Source organism: Sturnira hondurensis, unplaced genomic scaffold (assembly GCF_014824575.4).
Source record: "Sturnira hondurensis isolate 20B ecotype Veracruz unplaced genomic scaffold, ASM1482457v3 Scaffold0006013, whole genome shotgun sequence".
NCBI classification, from domain to species: Eukaryota; Metazoa; Chordata; class Mammalia; order Chiroptera; family Phyllostomidae; genus Sturnira; species Sturnira hondurensis.
The window spans coordinates 154,018-175,943 of record NW_028078644.1 but is presented as its reverse complement, the minus strand read 5'-3'; the positions used below and the strand labels follow the sequence as shown (position 1 = coordinate 175,943).

Genomic DNA, 21,926 nt, shown 5'->3' with positions numbered 1-21,926 from the left:
AGAAAGGTTTAATGTATATGGTGTGTTTTCATACTACAATAAGATGTTGAATACATAAGCAAATTGGCATGATTAGTGGAAAATGAAGCATTTCTGCCAGTCACTCTCAGATAGTGGAAAGAGTTGAGGAATTGCATGCTTGTAAAGAGGTGCTCACAGCTCAGTGTGTCTAGTTTTGAATATCTTTTTACTGAAAATAAACCCTCATCTTTGCATTTTACTTAAATGCCCTCGTATGGTTTGTGGATGAGCAGGAGAGAAGAAAGGCCAGTATAATTGGGCTAGAAGGAGGGAGGAAGGTCAAGTCAATTAATGATTTTTAAAAAGACTTGAAACTCAGCTCTTTGGCTAAAGTAGTGGGGGCCAGGGAGAAGAGGAGGTGCTGAAAAAGACCCATTATAAGAGAGACCCTATGAGATAATTAGAAGTGAGTAGGGAGTGGAAGAGGGCTAAATTGGAAGTAGAGCCAGGATGTTGGTCTGAGTTTGAGAGAAACAGGCTTTCAGTTTCATTTCAGTGCTGGGGTGGGTATTTGGATGGGGCTGAGGGGCACCTGGGAAGCAGAGACAAAGAGCTGTCAGCTGCCATCCCTCAGCCAAAGGTGCTGGTGAAGGCCTGACGAGACTGGAAAATGGGTCATGTGAAGGAGCCTGGGGCTCACTCTGTAACTTTTCTGTCTCATGGTTCACAGCCAGTTTGGTTTTATAATCCCAAGCAGAGCTTCTGTTATAGAAAAAGAGTGTGCTTTCTGGACAGCTTGTAGGTTTGAGCCTGCTGCCAAACAGAGGTATAGGTGGGAGAGGCAGAGAGAGAAGTCACATTTAGGGACATCTGCATTTTGGAGAGCCCATAATACATGCATTCAGGATGCAACTTCTGAGTCATGAGCCAGGCCCTGGATTAGGCGCTTTCACCTGTACTGCTTCATTCTTGCGATAACCCTGTGTGGGAGGAGGGATGTCACAGGTGGGAAGACTGATCAGACGTTGATCTGCCTTTTCTGTTAGTAAATGGTGTTCAGCACACCTGTCAGCTATTGCAGTCCCTTTGTCACCAAGACCTTCAATAGGATTTTGAAGTCCCCCAATATATTGTATTTAAATTTTTAGTTTAATTTTTTTAGTGTGATTTGATTTTAGTCATTAGGAAAAAAAGGACATCAGGATTGGACTAACTCCTCGTATTCCTTGAAAGACCCCTGAATTCTTGTCATCTAGAAACCTCAGCCATCTCTGTGTTCTTCTTTGCTTTTATCCTTGAATCTCTTGACTTACTTCCAAGACCTGTCCGGCTTTCCTTTGTCGTGTCTTCAGTGCCTGTCTTTTCCTGTGCTCTCAGTTTATCTTTCCAGTTCAGCTCCTGTTCCCTGCTCTTGTGGGTACTTCAGTGACTCCCAGCTCTTTTTCTTGATGCTGGTCTCCTAACACTCCATCCTGCTTACATTTGTGGTATGAGTAGTTCTTTTTAAATAGTTTCAGATATATTAGAGTATTGTACTGACTTAGTAAGTGATTTCTAAACACTTTAAAAAGTGATCTGTTGCACCAAGCTCTCGCAGGACTCAGTCCTTAGGGTTCTTGGCATCTCCCATGGTGTAGAATGGTCAGGATAAATCCGAAAAGCTAATGGCTGCCCCTGTGCCACCATCTCTCTTTCCAGGAGTATTTTGTTTTTTCTCTGTCCATTACTTCAGACCTCTTAGAAAATTTGAAGACTGTTCACAGTTTCTGCAGTAGTAACAGATTTGTGTTCTCCCTGGTCTCTAATCCAATTGTTTTCATTTTACTTTACAAAGAACCATGAGGTGGAAAAGAACCGTGGCTGAAAGATGAGAAGAGTGTAAATTCTAAGCTAAGCTTTGCCAGGAACTTGCTTCATGACCTTGAGCAGATCAGAGCTCTTCTCTGGGGCACACAGCCCAAGTTGTGTCAAGTGTGGGAGTAGCTTGAACGATTGTTAAGGCTCCTTGGTGTTCGGCTTTACAGATCCCGAGAGTTTGGCAGCATTGCAGGGGAGCTCTTCGGAAGGGTGCAGTCACCATCCAGGCCTGCGCAGTTCTGCTTCGGAGCCCCTTTCTAGGTGGTTTGGCTTGCCCGGCAGCAGTAAGGAGGACGCTTTCCAGATTGTGATTTTGAAAGATTCTTGGCTCTTAGGTTCCCGTACCATAAAGAGAACAGTTTTCAAATTAGCATTAAGCTGTCTTAAAGAAGAATGAAGTACCTGAAGGTGCAGTTGATTGGGCTATAATTAGGGCTGATGCACCATAACTTTGGGAGAAGTCTCTTGTACAAGACTCAGGAAAGTGTTTTACAAAAACATGTAACAGAAGCTAGCCAAGTTGATTTTTCATTTAATGCCCAGATGACAATAAATAAAACAATGAGCCCTGGCTGGTGTGGCTCAGTGGATTGAACACCAGCCTGTGAACCAAAAGGTCACTGGCTCGATTCCCAGCCAGGGCACATGCCTGGGTTGTTCCAGGTCCCCTGGAGGGCGGGGGAGTGTGCGAGAGGCAACAGGTCCATGTATCTGTCCTTCACCAATGTTTCTTCCCCTCCCTTCCCCCGTCTGTAAAAGTAAATAAATAAAATCTTTTTTAAAAATGCAAAGAAAAATCAATGACATAGTTTAAAAGGTTTAGGGTTTAATAGTTGTGGTTTGTGCATTTAATATTTTCAGTCAGAAAGTGGTTTATGCGTTGTGGTTTATACATTTAATATTTTTCAATCAGAAAGTACCTGTGGGTAGTAAGTCAGATAAAAGGAAAGTGTGATCATTAGTTTGCTCTACTCGTAGTGCTAAATAAATGTTGCCAATTTTTATGCAGAGTCTTATATAGTATCTAGGACACATGATGCAGAGTCTCACATAGTGCTTTCAAGTGAGTATTGACTGTATTTTGAAGGGACACAGTGTTTTGAAGAGCATGCATTTGGGAAAGTATGACCTCTTACATATAAACTATTGCTCATTGATGGTTGCTAGGAAGGAAATTCATACTTGAACAGGTTTGCTCAGAAGCTAAGCATATCACTCTGAGAGACAGAAGTAAAAAACACTTAAAGTCATCCTTTTAGGAGTCCATACTAGAAATTATGAATGAAATTTGAATGTACAAATCCTCATTTTCAGTTTCAGTTATTTTAAAGAATACTTGGCAGTTTAAAAGTTGACTCAGGTAAGACATGCTTGTTCTGTAAAAACAGCATAAGCAGTGCAGACAGTGACTGGTCAAAGTGAGTGACCATCTCTCCTGGGCACCATTCCCACCAGGCGGGCGCTGCCATGGTTACTGGTGAGGAGTCCTCCGAGTTTACTTCTGCGCCTGTGCAGGCGTATCGAGCATAGGGTTTTCGGTTTTTAAAACAAAAATGGTACAGCAAAAAGCTGCACCTGTGCTTTAACTTATTGTTGTATTGTGGATATCTTTTCTTGTTAGCACTTACAGATATACTTCTTTCTTTTTAATAGCAATATAGTGTGAAAACTTTTTTTAGATGGCTTTTAGAAAGTGTTCCTACCAGATTATTATTTTTAATTTTTTAAAATTTGTTTATCTTTAGAGAGGAAGGGAAGGAGGGATGGAGAGAAATATCAATGTATGGTTGCCTCTCATGAGTCCTCCACTGGGAACTGGCCTGCAACCCAGGCATGTGCCCTGACTGGGAATCGAACCGCGATTGTGTGGTTCGCAGGCCCATGCTCAATCCACTGAGCTACACCAGCCAGGGCCCTACCACATTATTTTAACTCTCAATTTGTGTTAGGACAATCTGATAAACATTCTTAAATATTAGTAATTGTATAATTATAATGGCTTAATAGAAACTCTAAAGTGTTTTATAAATGGTAATACTCTTTGAGCTAATAATTTTCTGTGACTCTTCTGAGGAAACACTTGAAAATATTGAAAAAAAATCCAAAATAAGCCAAAATATTTTTTAGGTAAAAACATCCTATTTATAAAAATAGTAATACTCAGGAGAAAATTCAGTATTTGAAGAAAAGCATAAAGAAGCAAATTAGAGACAACTATACTTGAAAAACATTTAAAACAATATATTAAAAACAAATTAACCCTTGAAATGCAGCCATCCAGATATAATACAGGGTCCAGCACAAGTAATGCTCCATTTTTAATTATAAAATCATAATCATAAGCACGTAATTTGCAACATAACAGTATCATACTCAAATCACACCACATGACATTTTAGATGAAACATTAAAGTTAAAAATATGCATGATGACATATATTATTATCCTGCCAACCACACTGAAGCCTCACTTCCGCTGGACCCTGTATATTGTTCAACATTTATGATAGTACATTTGTGCCATTATAAAGTTACACTTGCATAAATTTATACTGTGTTATTGAATATAGATATTCATCACACCTTTGACAGTCTGAATAATTGTTCCATTTTTGGAGATGCCATTATTTAAATAGTCCTCTATACAATGATATATGGCTTGTTATCAATTTTTTAATATTTTAAACTGCCACAGTGAACATTTTTGCATGAGAAAGCAGAAAATGGCACAGTATCACCATCCCTGGACCACGGTCTTGAATTCTTAAAGCACTTAACATAAAAATACCAAAGCTCCGCCACTTCTACCAGGACCAAACCCTGAAGGGTGGCTCTTCTAAGAAGCAGCACTTCATATCTTGGTGAACCCCGAGTGGAAAGTTTTAATTTAAAACTGAATTTCTGACACTTTCACCTCTAAAAAAAAAAGCAGATATGAGTGTCTACACAGTGTATAGTGAGTGCTTCAGTAAACCAAATTCCCAGCAGTGGAACTCAGGAGTATATTTCAGTGGTTATTTTAAACTGAATTGAGGTTATTTGCGAGTTTAAAGTTCACTTTGGACCATGAGTTTCCCTTAAAACAATCCTGAAGTATGCAGCCCGTTACCTTTTGCTCTCCCTGATAGTGATACTGATTCCTAAGTACTGGAAAGAAACAAAAAGTCCTAAGTAAGTACTTTCCTAAGTACTAAAGATTCCTAAGTACTGAAAAGTCTTGGTTTTAAAGTATAGACTTAAACTCTGCAGGTTTGTACTTTCTCAGTTTGTCCGGTTCAACTTCTCACTGGGGGCAGACTCTCCTACTTTGTCATCCCTGACTTAGGGTCAGCTCTTGTTCAAATACTTTTAGCGATCGTAGCTAATTCCGTTTTTAGATTGCTACAGTTATTAGAAAGATTTATCCTCACATTGAGCTGAAATGTGTTGCTTCCTAATCTCACCGATTTCTGCCTTCATAAGCACAGAAAATTAAGTCCTGGGCTTTCCCAGATGACATTTCCCCAGCTATTTAAAGATAGCTATCAAATCTTGACACTTCCTTTTCTTTTCGCAGCTAAAACAGCTTTATCCCCTGGCTACATTGTATCTCTTCTTCTCTTGGGATTTTCATTTCCTTTCCCAGACTGAATTTTATTGCTGATGTGGTTCAGTGGTGCGAATGTCATTAAAGCAATCACTTACCTTGATGTGACTGTTGTACTTTTATTAATAGGCCTTCACACCAGTTACACTTCTGACTCACAAGGAGGTAAAAGGTGGCTGAGCTGCCCTCTTCCCATTCTGTACTTGTGCAGTGGAGTTTTGAATCTAAAAGCAGAACTTCGCATTTCTCCCTGTTAAATTTAATCTTACTTGAATTAGCTCACTGTTCTAACTTCAAGACATCTTTTTGAATCACCATTGTCATCTCAGTTTTATTGACTAAGCCCAATTTTGTAGAATCCATGAGTTTGATTAATATTTCTTCTAGTCTTTCATCTAAATGACTGACTTCGTGTTTAATAATGTGGGGCTCATTACCCTGTGTAGCCTGCCACTGTAGACCATCCATTTGTAAAGGATCCTTTTTTATTAAAATCAGATTGATGGTTTTTTATTTTTCCTTGTAAATATTGGAGCTGCTTTTTCTTTAAAAAAATTTTTTTGCACCACCCTTCTTTCTCCTTCTGGTTAAGAAAGCAGGCTCTGGAGCCAGATTTCTGGGTTCCGATCCTGCCCTGTCACTGTTAAGTAATTTCTTTAATCCGTAAAATGGAAATAATAATACTTATTTCTTGGGTTTATGAGAATGAAATGAGCTCATGTCGACAGTGCCGTAGAACAAGGGCCTGGCGCGTGGCAGAGGTGAAGCACTGTCCTGTTACTATTCTCTGGTTTTGTTCTGAGCTCCACAGTCACACCTCGGTGTCTGAATCCCCAGGGTTAAGTCTGTGTGGTCCTGCCAGCTGGTAGCGGCTGCGCTGCCACTTCCCATGTGATGTCCATGTATCCGGGGCTTATGAGCTCTGTAATGTTTCACCCAACAGATTGCTGGAGGAAGAATATTTTAACCCCTTTTCATTATAAAAGAATTAGTGCTTATGAAAGGCAGTTTGGAAAATACAGAAAAAAAGTAAAAGGAAAAAATCTTCCTACCACAAAACCATTAATTCTTTTTTTTTGATTTTTTTATTTAACTTTGGTTCAAGTACAGTTTTCTTTCTTGTATTCCCAGCCCTGCACCCCCCAGTGCTCCCCATCCCCCTTCCATCTCCGCCCCCCGTCTTAGTTATTGTCCATGTGTCCTTCATACTTATTCATGTGAGTCCATCCCCTTTTACTCTGGGCTTCTCTCCCCTCTCCCCTCTGGTCACTGTCAGCCTGTTCTCTATTTCAGTGTCTTTGGTTATATTTTGCTTGCTTGTTTGCTTTGTTGTTTAGCTTCCTGTTAGAGGTGAGATCATATGGTATTTGTCCTTCAACACCTGGCTTATTTCACTCAGCATAATGCTTTCCAGTTCCATCCATGTTGTTGCAAAAGGTAGGAGCTCCTTCTTTCTTTCTGCAGCATAAAATTCCATTGTGTATATGTACCATAGTTTTTTGATCCATTCATTTACTGACGGGCACCTAGGTTGCTTCCAACTCTTGGCTATTGTAAATTGTGCTGCTATGAACATTGGGGTGCATAGGTTCTTTGGGATTGGTGTTTTAGGGTTCTTAGGATACAATCCCAGCAGTGGAATTGCTGGGTCAAAAGGCAAGTCCAATTTTAGTTTTCTGAGAAAATTCCATACTGTTTTCCATAATGGTTGTACCAGTCTGCAATCCCACCAACAGTGGACCAGAGTCCCCTTTTCCCCACACCCTCTCCAACATTTGTTGTTTATTGCTTTGTTTATGATAGCCATTCTCACCGGTGTAAAGTGGTATCTCATTGTAGTTTTAATTTGCATCTCTCTGATAGCTAGTGATATTGAGCATCTTTTCATGTGTCTCTGGATCCTCTGTATGTCCTCCTTGCAGAAGTGTCTGTTCAAGTCCTTTCCCCATTTTTTAATTGGGTTAGTTGTCTTCTTAGAGTGAAGTCGTGTGAGTTCTTTGTATATTTTGGAGATTAAACCTTTGTCTGAGGTATCATTGGCAAATATGTTTTCCCATACAGTTGGTTGTCTTTTTATTTTAATGCTGTTTTCTTTAGCTGCGCAGAAGCTTTTTATTTTGATGAGATCCCATTTGTTTATTCTTTCCTTTATAGTCCTTGCTCTAGGGGACATATCAGTAAAAATGTTGCTGCGTGAAATATCTGAGATTTTCCTGCCAATGTTCTCCTCTAGGACTTTAATGGTGTCATGGCTTATATTTAAGTCTTTTATCCACCTTGAATTTATTTTGGTGTATGATGTAAGTTGGTGCTCGAGTTTCATTTTTTTGCATGTAGCTGTCCAGTTCTCCCAACACCATTTGTTGAAGAGGCTATCTTTACCCCATTTTATGATACTGCCCCCTTTGTCGAATATTAATTGACTGTAGAGAGTTGGGTTTATTTCTGGGTTCTCTATTCTGTTCCATTGGTCTATGTGCCTGTTTTTATGCCAGTACCAGGCTGTTTTGATTACAGTGGCCTTGTAATACAGTTTGATATCAGGTATTGTGATCCCTCCTACTTTGTTCTTCTTTCTTAACATTGCAGCTGCTATTCGGGGTCTTTTATGGTTCCATATAAATTTTTGAAGTGTTTGTTCTATGTCTGTGAAATATGCCATTGGTACTTTAATAGGTATTGCATTGAATCTGTAAATTGCTTTGGGTAGTATGGACATTTTGATGATGTTAATTCTTCCAATCCATGAACACGGTATACGTCTCCATTTGTTTGTGTCTTCCTTGATTTCTGTCTTCAGTGTTGTGTAATTTTCTGCATACAGGTCTTTAACCTCCTTGGTTAGATTTATTCCCAGATATTTTATTTTTGTTTTTGCTATATCGAATGGGATTTTTTTCTTGATTTCTGCTTCTGCTGATTCATTGTTAGTATACAAAAATGCCTTTGATTTCTGGATATTGACTTTGTAACCCGCTGTTTTGCCAAATTCATTTATTAGTTCCAGCAGTTTTTTGGTAGAGTCTATAGGATTTTCCATGTACACTATCATGTCATCTGCAAACAATGACAGTTTTGTTTCCTCCTTTCCAATTTGGATGCCTTTTATTTCCTTTTCTTGTCTGATTGCTGTGGCTAGAACTTCCAATACTATATTGAATAGAAGTGGTGAAAGTGGACAACCTTGTCTTGTTCCCGATCTTAGTGGAAAAGCTTTTAGTTTTTGTCCATTGAGTATGATGTTGGCTGTAGGTTTTTCATATATGGCCTTTATTATATTGAGGAATGCTCCCTCTATTCCCACTTTGCTGAGTACCTTTATCATAAATGGGTGTTGTACCTTATCAAAAGCTTTTTCCGCATCTGTTGATATGATCATGTGGTTTTTGTGTTTGCTTTTGTTTATGTGGTGTATTACATTTACTGATTTACGAATATTGAACCATCCTTGCATCCCTGGGATGAATCCCACTTGGTCATGGTGTATGATCTTTTTGATGTATTGTTGGATGCGATTTGCCAATATTTTATTGAGGATTTTAGCGTCTCTGTTCATCAGCGATATTGGCCTGAAGTTTTCTTTCTTTGTTGTGTCTCTGTCTGGTTTTGGAATTAGGATGATGCTGGCTTCATAAAAAGAGTTGGGGAGTTTTCCCTCCTTTTGGATTTTTTGAAATAGTCTGTGAAGAATTGGGGTTAGTTCTTCCTTAAAAGCTTTGTAGAATTCTCCTGTGAAACCATCTGGTCCAGGGCTTTTGTGCGATGGGAGTTTTTTGATTACTTCTTCAATTTCCGCTGCTGTTATTGACCTGTTCAGGACAAAACCATTAATTCTTAGTACATTTCTTTTTCCTTACCATGTAGTAGATATAATCATCTCATATGTGTTTTTCTGTTTTGCTTTTCCTTAATATCCTTTGGAATATTATATATTTTTAATTATATAGTCTTGCCTACAAAACCTATTTTAATGATTATATAACATTTTCTTAATTGAATCATCTATAATTAACCATTTCCCAGTTGTTGAACATTAGGTTATCTGCTTTTCAGTATTCTAAATTATACTCTGGTGGGCTTTTTAAAAATAGAGTTTATTATTATTTAGTAAGGTCCCAAAGCCAAATTCTCAGTTCTGAAGTTATAAACATTTGTGAGACCTGAAGACTATTTTTATTGATATATATGACCAAAGTAAAGTAGGAGGTAGTTTTTTCTGTCTTTTGTAGTGATCATATCCGTTCCTTTTTCTTCATTTTCTGAATTATAGCTTGAAGTTTCTTCTTTTGTTTTAATTTTCCTTCTCTTTTTAAGGTTTGGGTTATTTTAATGTGTTCCTGGTATTCACATTTGTTCTGGATTATATATCCCTTCCACCTTTTGTAAACGTTCTATTAAAATACGAGGTTATTAGAGAGCTTATATGCCTGCCGTGCCGATGCTTCTGCGATGCCAGAGTCATTTAGGCCTAGTGTGGGGAAGACTGGGGAGGGCCCCTGGCTGGTTCTTTGCTTTTTGAAGTCTTGCTGTTTCTTCCTCTAGTAGTATTTTTTTCTCAGCGGCCTTGTTCAAATGTGCGTGTAACTCTGGGCAGGGTTCAAACCCTGTGTCACGTAGAGTACCTTATTGGGGTCGCACTTCAGCTGCTGCCTGCTTTTAGCTTAAAACATTTCTTTTCACAGTTAGAAGCATATTTTATAGGCTGTAATGGATCTTTTAACCTTATTCTTTTTGAGAAGCTTTTCTTTTTTTCTTTTCTAAACATTATAGAGAAAACTTTAAGAATTTCACAAGATTAAACTCTTAAATTCATGGCTTGAAAATGGATTATTTTAGCCCTGGCTCGTATAGCTCAGTGGATTGAGCGCGGGCCTGTGAACTACACGATCGCGGTTCAATTCCCAGTCAGGGCACATGCCTGGGTTGCAGGCCAGTTCCCGACAGGGGACACATCGGAGGCAACCAAACATTGATGTTTCTCTCCTTCTCTCCTTCCCTTCCTCTCTAAAGATAAATAAATAAAATCTTTTTAAAAAAAGAAAAAAAATGGATTATTTTATCTTAAACATATTTATGCATACAGTAGTTTTTTAATCTTAATGTATCTGAAAGCTATATGTATTTTTCTTGAAAACTATTTGAATGGTATCACTACATGGGATTTAAATGCCTGTTTCCTTTAAAACTGGGTTTACCTAAACAGAGGGAAGCTGCACATGCTTGGGTGAGCACCACCTGCCTTCGACTCACCTGTCTTGTAACCACAGCTCCCATGTAGTATAGATGCGTGTGCAATTTACATAATTGTATGTTTATTTCCCTGCGTATGTATTTTACAACTGTGTCTGTATTTCATTTATTTAAGATCTGGACGTTGGTGGTTGGCTATGTGTTGGCTGTGTCATTCAAGTGGAATGCAAGCACGGAGCGCTACTTGAGAGCAGTTTCAATTCCCGTCTGGGTTATACTGCTCTTTCATTTAGGTGGGTCACTTTTTCTAAGAAAGTCTAGCTTAAGTAAGCAGCAGCTGACTGTACAAATCAAAGCAGTTTTTTCATAGCATTGTATACTACATAAAATAATCTTTAGAAAATGTTCTGCTTTAATATTTTGTTAATCTTTAATGAAAATGTTATGCTATCTTTTAATTGTATTGAATGTTCATTTTCAGAAAGGTCCTTTAAAAACAAATCATAAGAAGTAAAGCAGACTTGGGCTCTCAGGGCCATTTCTGAGCGTCACATTGAAGAAGGATATAGATAAGCAGTCAAGGGCAATAAGAGGTGCTCAGAATCAAGTGTGAGAAACAATGAAAGGAACCAGAGATGTTTACTCTGGATAAGAGAGAGCTGGGCCGCAGGGGTGGGGAGCGGTGGGGGTCCGGAGGATACAGAATAGGAAGCCTCCCCTGTGAAGGAGTGGTTCAAACCGGTAGGGAGAGATGTTGGAGCAGTGAGTAACTTCAGAGAGAAAAGTCTCTGTTCAGCATTAGAACGATCAGAGTCAGAGCTGCTCAAAATAGTTCACCATCATTGGAGACTGCACTGCTGGCTGAATGGCTGCTAGGTGGTAGAGTGATTTTTCAGGGACTCTCATCTCCAAGTATGAGTGTTTGGAAACACTTAGTTCCAATTTAAACACAACATCCAGTAACTGAGAGCAGTAGATAGTTTTTAGAGTTACTTACTGTTAAAAAAAGTTTTTAAAAGAGTTGACTTAAAATAAGTCCCTGGTTAGAGTTTGGTGTTGAGTAAAGCCTTGCTTCCTGGCTTTGTGGACTTGGAATCTTCTGATCTGCAGTAGGTAATGCATCTGACTAGGGGTCAGAAGGTTGCAAGTCCGAAAAGCTAGGGAGTAATGCTCTATTTAACACCAAACTCTAAGCAGAGACGGGGAGATCATCAGCAAGATCCCCTAACGGAGGGATTTGTCTCACTTTGAACTTGAGAAAGGCAGAGGAGGGAGGGAGGCAGGCGGCTGTATGCCCTTGAGGCTCTAAGCAAACTCAAGGAACTGCAAACGGCCAGTGGGTAGCCGCTTGCTAGCATTTTTTTGCATTATGCACCAAGGAGGATACGTTGAAGCCTTTTGCAGTGCAGTTTTGCGCCATTCCACCCTTTCTTGAGAGAGACCACACCCAGTGGTATTTTCAGGAAATTCAGTTGGGTATAAATTCAAGTCAGGCTAAATGACTAGGATCTATGCCTGGTGCAGGTAATTCTGGGTTTAAGTGGGGGTGGGGCTGCTCAATATGCTTCCTAATGGGTTTGGATCCTCAGGGGAGCAAGCCTGTTGGAGGCAGGCTGGCGCATGCCCACTCCCTTGGCCCGTGGCCTGGACAGCAGGATTGGACTTACTGAGAGAAGTCCAGAAGTTAGGTTTCACCTGTCTGATGGCGGGTTTTTCAAATTTTCCCCTGTGAAACAGTTTTGTTAACATATATGCCAAATTGTTCTGTCAGTCTACTATACAGATTCTTTTAAAGACAAGTACTGGGTTTTTAATTTCATTAAGAATGTTAACTCTTAATAATTTGCAGCATCTCTGGCTGGCTCCTGGAGAATTCCAGTATTCCTGGTCATTGTTTTCCTGATGTCTGTGGGCACCCTTTATGAAAAACAGAGTGGAAAAGAGTCTTCTGGTAAGAAATAGGGCATTCTGTTAATAACTACTCTGAAATATTTGGGGGAGTAGTTTTATTTTAAAAACATGCTGTGATGAAACAGTTTTAAGTCTGTTTAAAAACCAGTGGTATTTTCTGAACAATAAATTTGTTTAACGTATATGAGGTTGTTTGACTATACCTCACCCCCCTTCTTTTGCAGATTTTATTGGGGTATAATTCATAGAACATAAACTTAACCGTTAACTATTTTAAATGAGCACTTAGTACATTCACAGTGTGTGCAACCGTTACCTCCATCTCTTCCTAAGATACTTCATCACCCCAAAAGGAAACTCTGTAGTTAGTTTATTTGAGGTATTTCTGTTTTCTTAATGTCAGCATTTAGAGCTATAAATTACCCTCCTAAAGCTACTTTTGCATCTCATAAGTCTTGATGTGTTGTGCTTCCATTTTCCCTGGGTCAAGATACTATGTGATTTCCCTTTTGATTTCTTCTTTGACACATTGATTCATCAGAAGGGTGTTGTTAAGTTTCCACATATTTGTGAATTTTCCAGTTTTTTATTGCTTGTACTTTTGGTGTTCTATTTCATTGCCAAATTCAAGGCCATGAATATTTACCTCTGCTGATCTTGTATGCTGCAACTTTGCTGAATTTGTTTATTTACTAGTGTTTTTTTTGGTAAATTCTTTAGGGTTTTGTGTATGTAATAGCATGTCATCTGCAAATAGAGTTGGTTTTACTTCTTTCTAATTTGCATGCCATTTATTTCTTGTGTGATTACTCTGGCTAAAACTGCTAGTACAATGTTGAATATATCATGTTTTTTCACAGATTATTTTTGGGTGCAAGTGATTTTTATCCAAAAACAGTTTGTTAAAGGTACAGATTTCTAATGACTGGTAAGGGGGTAGCGAGGGTGTGGCTGGGAGTGTGGCCAGGTGTGGTCACAGTTCTCCTGAACTTCTGGTTAGCCAGCCGTGTGGACGCAGCTGTGTCTGAGAGGTAATTCTGAAGAGCACACAGTTTCCACCAGTGGTCAGTACTTGTCCCTTGCTTCTTTCTGATGGTTATATATAAACGAATAGAGCAAATTGTTAATTGTAGCAGATTTTTAGAAGAAAAAATTAATTTTTCAGGTATGAGTTTGTCACGATTAGGTTAGGAAATACAGAGAAACAAAAAGAAAGTAAAAATCACTCAAAATCCTACTGCCCACAGATTATACCAAAATGTTAACTAGTGGTTTTTATGCCTTCAGAATTTTAAAAACACATGTAGCCTGGATCATAGTGAATCTGATTCTCTTTTGTGACCTGCATTTTAAACTTCATTATGTCACAGGCACCTTCTGTGTCATATATACTTCTGTAACATTATTTTTAGCATCTTCATTTTATGGGAATCACAAGGCTATTTGTGGTACTTTACAGTGCCTTACAGAAGTTGTTTTTAATTTAAGTTGCTTTCTAAAATTATTTTATTTGTTAAATTACTAATGTCTGACAATTGTAAGATGTCTTATTCATAAACAGTTGTGTAGAATTTTTAAATAACTACCTGAAACAAAGAAACCTTAACTACTTATCTTTCTGATAGTGGAAAACAGGAAAGATTTTATCTTATATTTTGCTGTCTTTCTGTTCTCTTTGCTCAGCTTGTCTCCCTGTTCACAGTATTTTAGACTCAGTGGTTATATAGCAAAGCAGAAGTAAACTTTCTGTTTTGGCAACTAGTGAAGAAAGCTTGGTGGTCTCCATTTGTCCTTCTGGTTAGCTTTACCTCCTTTTTTTCTCTCCTTTCCCCGAGTAGTAGTGATTCAAACAGCTCTGCTTGAATCACTACTGGACAGTTCTCCTGCCTCACCCCAGGACAGGTCTCTCCTTTTGACTGCCTTGTCCAGAGCAAAGTGAATACTTTATTTCAAATATTTATTTGAATAACGTAGGTCTAAAACCAAAGGTTTTTAGGTGGGTCTTTTCTTGGGTATAAATTCTAGTCAGCTGGTGATGGCAGCCTAGAGAACTGTGAGAACAAGAATTCTAAGACCCAGTTCTGAGCCATGTTTAATTATTACTGTCAGGCATATACCCAGGATAATGGCGCACTGGCGTGGGGGCCAGATTTCTAGTATTTGTATTCTAGACACTTACAAGGGAGGGAGTCACAGGAACAGAGTGCGTTTGTGAGCAGACTTGGAAATGTGGCAACCACCATCCTGTTCTGTTTACTTTTGTTCCTGCCTACTTCAGAATAGGTTATTCTCGATCTAGAATCCTTTTATGGACTTCTAGTCTAGATAGTCCTTATCATAAAATACATCTGTGAAATATTTCTTGTTAATTTCTGAGTATTTTTTCCCTCCTGTCCCTAGAACCTTGTTTCTTTTAGGCACCAGAAGCATCTAGTCCATACCCGGACAGCCTTCTCCTTTGATCAGCGTCCGTTCCCGCCTGTTGGTGTCACAGTAACGGGGTCAGGACGGGGCACTCCGGTGTACTGCTGTGGCAGCTGGTGCATTCCTTCCTTCCTCGTCTTCCCACTGCCCCGTGGTGGGGCCCAGTTACCTATGTAGGCGTCTTTCTCTGTGTCTTCTGAGCTTTGACTCTTTTGCTGCTATGGACACTTTTATGATCTGTGGTTCACTGGATTCACAGAATTAATCCTTTGGATTTCATCAGAATGCGAAGCATGAGTTTATTTATGTCCAGAAAACTCTTGTGGATTATTGCTGAGGTAGTTTTAGAGGTTCCTTCTGAACCCAGGGGCCTTACTCAGTGATTTTCTCTTAGACCTCAGGATCTCTTACTTGGTATTTCCTGGAACCCCAAGATAATGTTGGGAAAAAATGTGAAATGCCTACCGTGCTTTTAAATGTACTACCTTTTTAAGAAAAAAAATAAAAATAAAAATGAATGTACTACCTTTTTAAAAACTCCACCAGTAAAACAACTGTCAAAACCTTACAGAATGGTTGTCTCTATTTTGCAGATGAAGGCATTTTATTCCAGAGATTAACTGACTTGCTTACAGTCCTACATGTGACTGGTGGAGCTAAGACATGAACCGAGCTCCTTGACCCTAAGCCCAGTGCTCTTTGAACAAGCACCAGTCACCCAGCCATCCTAGAGGTACTGACGGCTGATCCTTTTGGACTCCGTTGTGGGTGTCAGCTCCTTCAGTCTTCTCTGTTGGCCCTGGCGGCTTACTGCAGCTGCAGGACCTAGCTTCTCTGTCTCCTGGATCCCAGAAGTCTCCCTTGGTAGAAACCTCAGTCCAGCTTTGATGTGCTTCATTAGCCTGTGAGCAAAGGGGAACGCTAGCGTTATTATTAGTAATGACAGCACGGGCAAAGCCCTGTTGGGCTCTTAAACCTGCTGTCTCATTTAATTTTCTTAGTCATCCAGTGAGACTGGTATTGTACTTATGTTACAGATGGAGAAACTTAGGCTCAGCCGTTCACTCTTAGTATGAGAAATGCTTTTTCAAAAGCGAGAGTGAAACATCAGATGTATCTTCAACAGCTGGACATCCAGCCTGAGAAGTATGGCAAGTGGAATATAACTGGGTCTGTTCCTGCTGACACTGGTAATTGTGTGTAAATGACCAGGAGTATCTCTTCAGGAAGGCTTGGTAGTTGCCTTATTTATTTTAGGGTAGCATGTATTCCGAGTGAAAATGTGTGGTCCACTTAAGCCCAAATTGGAAGAAGAAAAAGAACAAACTAAGGTGTTTTACTGCGCATCTCCCACTCCCCATTTCTGACACTGTTGGTTAAATAGACCTAGAGAAACTCCTGGTAATATTTTCTGAGTAATCCAGTGAGATTGGTGCATACCCACGTCCTCGTTACTGACCAGAAGGCTGATGAAGTGGTAGCAGAAGCCACTGAGAAGGAGGTATAGTTTCTACATTAGCGATGGAGGCACAGGCCTCCTCCACAGGGAGCTGTGCGTGCTGGGGAGGCCTGACTGGGCGTGCGGGGCCTCCTTCCAGTAAGCGTCTTTGGATGATTCTGACAGTGCCGTTATCTCTGTGAAAGAGAGCAAAGTAGATCAAGTCTCCTTATTTAGACTGTCTTCCAAATAGATTTCCCCCGATTTTTAAAAATGTTATTTTGCCCATTGCTGACTAACAGACACTGTTTGAACGCGTGATGCATTATTGTTATGTGATTCGCTGGACTGAAAGTTGCTGTCCCCGGAGCGAGGCTGCTAATGTCAGTGGCCTGCTCCTTGGGACTTGCATAGATCCCTGTTATCAGGCCTCCTCCCAACGTTGGCCCTGCCCCTGGGCAGATTGGCACTTGAAACCTTGGGTGCTCTTGTTTGTTTATAGTTCTTGGGCCCCAAGGTTATGTTTCCTTGTCCGTGTGTCTGTTTTTAGCTGGGACTTTTTTGCTAATACCAAAACTTTGTCTAGATTCTTAGTTCTGGGGTTTTTCTGTCTAATTTATCATCCTTCTTCCCAAATCCTTACGGATTTTGAGGTACAGGTAGATACCACTAAGACAGAAGTCTTAGTGATAAGATCAGTATCCAAATCTTACATCCATAATTTTCAGACACTCTGTTGATTTTTTTGGTGTGCTCTTCTTTTTATTCCTTTGTGAAGTGCAGGCAGTCTAAAAACATATTGACTCATTTATGTATTAACTACGATGATATTGCATAGTTTTCTTTGATTTAGCTGTGGTTTGCTGAATATTTACTGTGTATTTTAGTGATATCAGCAAGTTGGAAAACAAGTTAGTATTTGTGAAGGTTTCATTTATTGGGTACATGTAGTTCATTTGGGGCTGAAATTCACTGCCTTGTCAGAACTCTGTGTTGTCACATTGTGTATTGGCCTACCCAAATAAGGTCCCAGGTGTACGAATGTGGGTATATTGTTTGGTAATAAGGAATGATCAGTGTTCTCAGTTGTGGATAATGGAATCCATGCTAGCTGGTCTAAGTAGAAAGAGGTACTGATTAGCGTACAGAATTTTTGCGTATAGAATTTTTGCGTATAGAATTTTTGGAAAGACCAGACACAGGTCTGCTTGTGTCCAACACAGACAGAGTAATGCCACCAGGAGAAATGCCCATTGATGCCCAAGGACTGTTTGAGCAGAAGTTCCATAGCTGCTGCCACCTGCCACAAAGTTAGAAGTTGGACGGCAGGACATTTGGGACTTCTTATTAAGTTTCTGTGGAAAAGCCATGTGCCTTTGTGACACTGTTTGACATGTATGTGGCTTCCAAATTACAGTGAGTCACTTAGGGCTTCAAGTCTTGCACAGGTGTGTCTGCTTGTTAGAAATGGCGTCCACGTGGTACCTTAGCTGCAAGGGAGTGCAGGAAATACAGTCTTTAGCTTTCCAGTCTGTAGGGTGCAGAAAAGCACCCTGGTATTGTGTTAGCTAGTCTGTGCTGTCTGCCATATCAGGTTAAAGGCTAATAATTACTGACCAATCTTACTGGCCAGTAAATGTTTTATTTCAGGCCAGAGCAAGTGGTTAATCTTGGTGTACTACTTACGAAGAACTTAACATGGGATCATGTAACATGCAACAGGGTAACAGTGTTCTTTTAGATTTTTAAGTAGTGGATTTTGCCTGTGCTGAATTATGTACTTTATAGATGTATATAGTTTTGTGTAATACCCATATGTGTATACATATTCATTTGTAGAATGTTATAATTAAGAGCACCAAGTATGGGCTGTCCTATTCTGTACTCCAAGCTAGTAATACAAAAGAGAGTGAGACAGTCTGTATGGCTAAGTGGTAAGTATGGCTCCTGGTTGTGCTTGGTATGGCAGTGTTTTTCAACAGAATGGTGTATTCAAATTTACCAGTGAAGTTAAAAAATATAAATGTGGCATTCTGTGCTTGTATATCCATTATCTGCCACATGTACCAGCATGAAGTTCCCAAATGAGAAAGACAGAATCCAGGAACCTGCACAGTTAGCTGACTTTCCTGTTGATTCTCAAGCATTCTCCCTTGGCAAATAACCACTGATCTGGTGGGTCATTCATAACCATTTTGTTTTACTGCTCCTGAAAACGTAGAATCATGTTTATCTGCAGGTTATTTTCCACTTTGTTCATGTGCTTTGAAAAGCTTTTTAAATGCATGCATGTTTTACAGGGGCAGAGTTACCTGGGCAAGTTATCTCCATGGCCGCCTCTACGCTGGCCACTTTGGCTATCTCTATCACAGGATATGAGTCCAGCACAGAAAACCAGCCCTCAACTCAGCCTGCAGGTGACTGACCTTTTGACGGAATGCCTTCAGAACCATTCTGGGAAATGAAATGAGCATCGAATATAAACTGTAGAAAGACACTAAGATTACAGTTGTTAGTAGTGCTGGTCCTTTGTTTTTCCCTCTGATTCCTGTTTTTACACTTTCGGCTTCTCAGCTTTGTTCTCATGTATGACCTTTTTCATGTATTTCAATATTTACCTTTTTAGGTTCTTATCTTGATTCTTCATTCCTTACCTCTCTTAAAAATGCTTCTTTTTCTTTTCCTTTTTTGGTTATTTCTCACCCTGATTTCATATTATTTTTCCTTTTCTCAGTTCCCTATTTACCTTTGTCCATATTTTCCCCCACTTAATCCTTATATTTTCTATTTCTTCCAAAGCTCACAATTCTCCATTGTTCTGTTTTGCTATAACTTTTTATGTTGCTTTTTTGGCTGTTGCTCCCTTATCTTCCTTTTGGCTTTTGCTTTCCAACTTCTAGTCGTCCATTTCTCTGGCATTACTTGCTTCTCACAGTTTGCTTTGCATGCCTTGTGCTGTTTGTATGTTGGCTGTTTCTGTTACAACAGACGCCTCTGGTTGTTCTGAAGTCAGTGCTCCTGTGAGATCCAGTTGGTTGATTTAGGTCAGCTTTAAAGCTACACGGCACTCACACAGAGTTCAAGAACATGAAAGGCCGCCTATGCCAAGAGGTCCATTAGTGCCAGAGGTTTTGGAGTTGAGGCTCGTGTGATTCAGTGGATTAAGTGCTGGCCTGCAAAACAAAGAGTCACTGGTGGGTCGCTGGTTCAGTTCCCAGTCAGGGTACATGCCTGGGTTGTGGGCTAGGTCCCCAGTTGGGGGCACATGAGAGGCAACCACACATTGCTGTTTCCCTTTCTTTCACTCTCCCTTCCCCTTTCTAAAAAATAAATAAATAAAATCTTTTTTTTAAAAAAGAGAAGTCTCGAAGGAGGGGGTCGGCTAAGAAAAATCCATTTGGGGTAGCAGGATAGCTTACTTTTCTTGCATACTGAATCATGTTTTCAAAGTGGAAAGGGGATGGTGTTTTGGTTACAGACTTATTCTAAATGTCTGCTACATCCGCCAACATGAAGTTTCCAAATTAGAAAAATAACAGAGAGCAAAGTGAAGCAGATACGTAACTAGCTTGGACTCAGGAAAGGGTGTTAGTTTTAGTAACTAACAGGCGGGCTGACTTACCATGGTGCTGGTATATCAGTAGTAAAAATTTACTACAACTAAACATTTAATGTTCAAGTGTTAACATTATGTTAACAAATGTTTAGCGTTAAATGTTAAACATTTAATGTTAAAATGTTAAAAGGAATGGAGTACTGAGGGCGTTATGATGTAGCCCTCAGAGGGCTACTATGTACTTGCTTATGGAAATTTTGAACACAGGGAAGGCATTCTTTCAACACATATTTACTGCACGCATTCTATGCCAGGTACTGTTCTGTGCGCTAGGAATTCAGGGGAGGGACAGCAAGACGGACACGCCCTTCGCTGTCCTGGCGCTGGCAGTCAGCTGAAGAGAAGGTGGACAGGGCTAAGTGGAGCATGATCCAGCTATGTAAACTCTGAAGACTGGGGCAGGTACAGGGCTGGGACGATGAGTGATCGTGTGTCTTTTTTCTTTTGGTTAGAATTCTGAAATAGGGTACACTTTTGTCAATAATTTTATTTATGGCAGACAAAATGCAAGTTTTAGGATCTAACTCATTTGCATCATCATGGTATATGCTGAGTCATATTGCTTTTAAGAGTTACATGTTTTCTGACATATGAGTCGTGTATGCTATGTTTTGATAAAAATAGGAAATAGAAGTAATATAGCCCTGAAAATTACTGCCAGCAATCTTGTTTTATATCTCCTTGTAAAAGAAAATCAGAAACACATGTTTTGAAGCCCTGGGTTCTTGTAAGTGCAGTTAGCTCCATTTTAGATGAAATGACAACGAGGAGCCACATTGTCTCAGAAATATATATAAATGCATCTAATATAAAATTATATTAAAAGAGGAGAGCCCTAGCTGGTGTAGCTCAGTGGATTGAGCCCGGGCCTGCGAACCAGAGGATGGCGGTTCGATTCCCAGTCAGGGCACATGCCTGGGTTGTAGTCCAGTTCCCTGCAGGCCAACTCCCAGCAGGGGATGCATAAAAGGCAACCATACATTGATGTTTCTCTCCCTCTCTCCTTCCCCTCTAAAGATAAATAAATAAATAAAATCTTAAAAAAAAATAAAATAAAAGAGGAGAAATTTTTAAATACAGGAATTCTATATGTTAATGCTTGTTGCTTTAAAACCATAAAGTTTTAAAATGACTCAAACCAGAGTCATTTTCACAGACTAATTATAATTCTCAGCTATTTTATTACATATTTTTCTTTAGTTTTTTGTTTGTTTAAATGATGATTATATTAATAAACATATTAATGTTTATATGTGTCATAAAAAGCTTGAACAGTATAAAGTAGAAAAAAAACATTCCCTGTACCCCACCCTTCCCCCAAAAGATTTAATTAGTTTTCCTAAATTTAAACACTGTTGGCATTGTTAATTCATCACATATATTTCAGTGTATATGCAGACATATATCCAGATCTTTTTTTTAACCCGACGAAATCATACGATCAGAGTACATTTTGGAGGCTTTGAAGGGTTGAAATAGAGTAACTGAGTGACTCTGTATTACTGTTCACTGCTGAGGACTGAGATGGGGGGTGATTTGTTTTGTCTCTCCAGAAACCATGGACAGAGGAGAACCCCCGCCAACATTGTCCTCTTCCTCTTCCTCCCCTTCACCCACACTGGGCAGACAGAAGCCTGAAATTGGGACGTTCCTCAGGAAGAAGAAAACGAGCGATGTCTACTTCGTGGCCCTCGTTTGGGCCATCATTGCGGTCCAGCTCTGGTTGAACCTGTGGATTGTGCAGCTGCTGCCAGTGCCGATTGCGGGTAAAAAATTTTTTCTTAATTTTGGACTTTAATACTTGGGATAATTTTACTCTTTTTTAAAATTAAATGGTCATATGTTTACATTTAAATAATAAACATTATTTTGAAATTTATTGCTTGATTCCTTCTTAATATTTTTCTTTTAAGCTCGAAAATACACTTGGCCTCTTGCAGTTTT

At 39.5% G+C, this 21,926-nt stretch overlaps 1 protein-coding gene across 5 annotated transcripts in view; it reads left to right on the top strand.

The window, feature by feature from the left end:
* Window positions 1-21,926, top strand: part of TMEM245 (transmembrane protein 245) — an 85,316-nt gene that overhangs the window by 2,488 nt on the left and 60,902 nt on the right. For all 5 annotated transcript variants that reach the window (XR_005066721.1, XM_037047551.1, XM_037047553.1 and 2 more), the window contains exons 2-5: window positions 10,769-10,886; window positions 12,443-12,544; window positions 18,667-18,783; window positions 21,536-21,748. Coding sequence is in view for 4 of the 5 variants with exons in the window: in XM_037047551.1 (XP_036903446.1) it covers window positions 10,769-10,886; window positions 12,443-12,544; window positions 18,667-18,783; window positions 21,536-21,748 (550 nt within the window). In the remaining variant the exon portion in view is untranslated. The remainder of the gene's footprint in view (window positions 1-10,768; window positions 10,887-12,442; window positions 12,545-18,666; window positions 18,784-21,535; window positions 21,749-21,926) is intronic.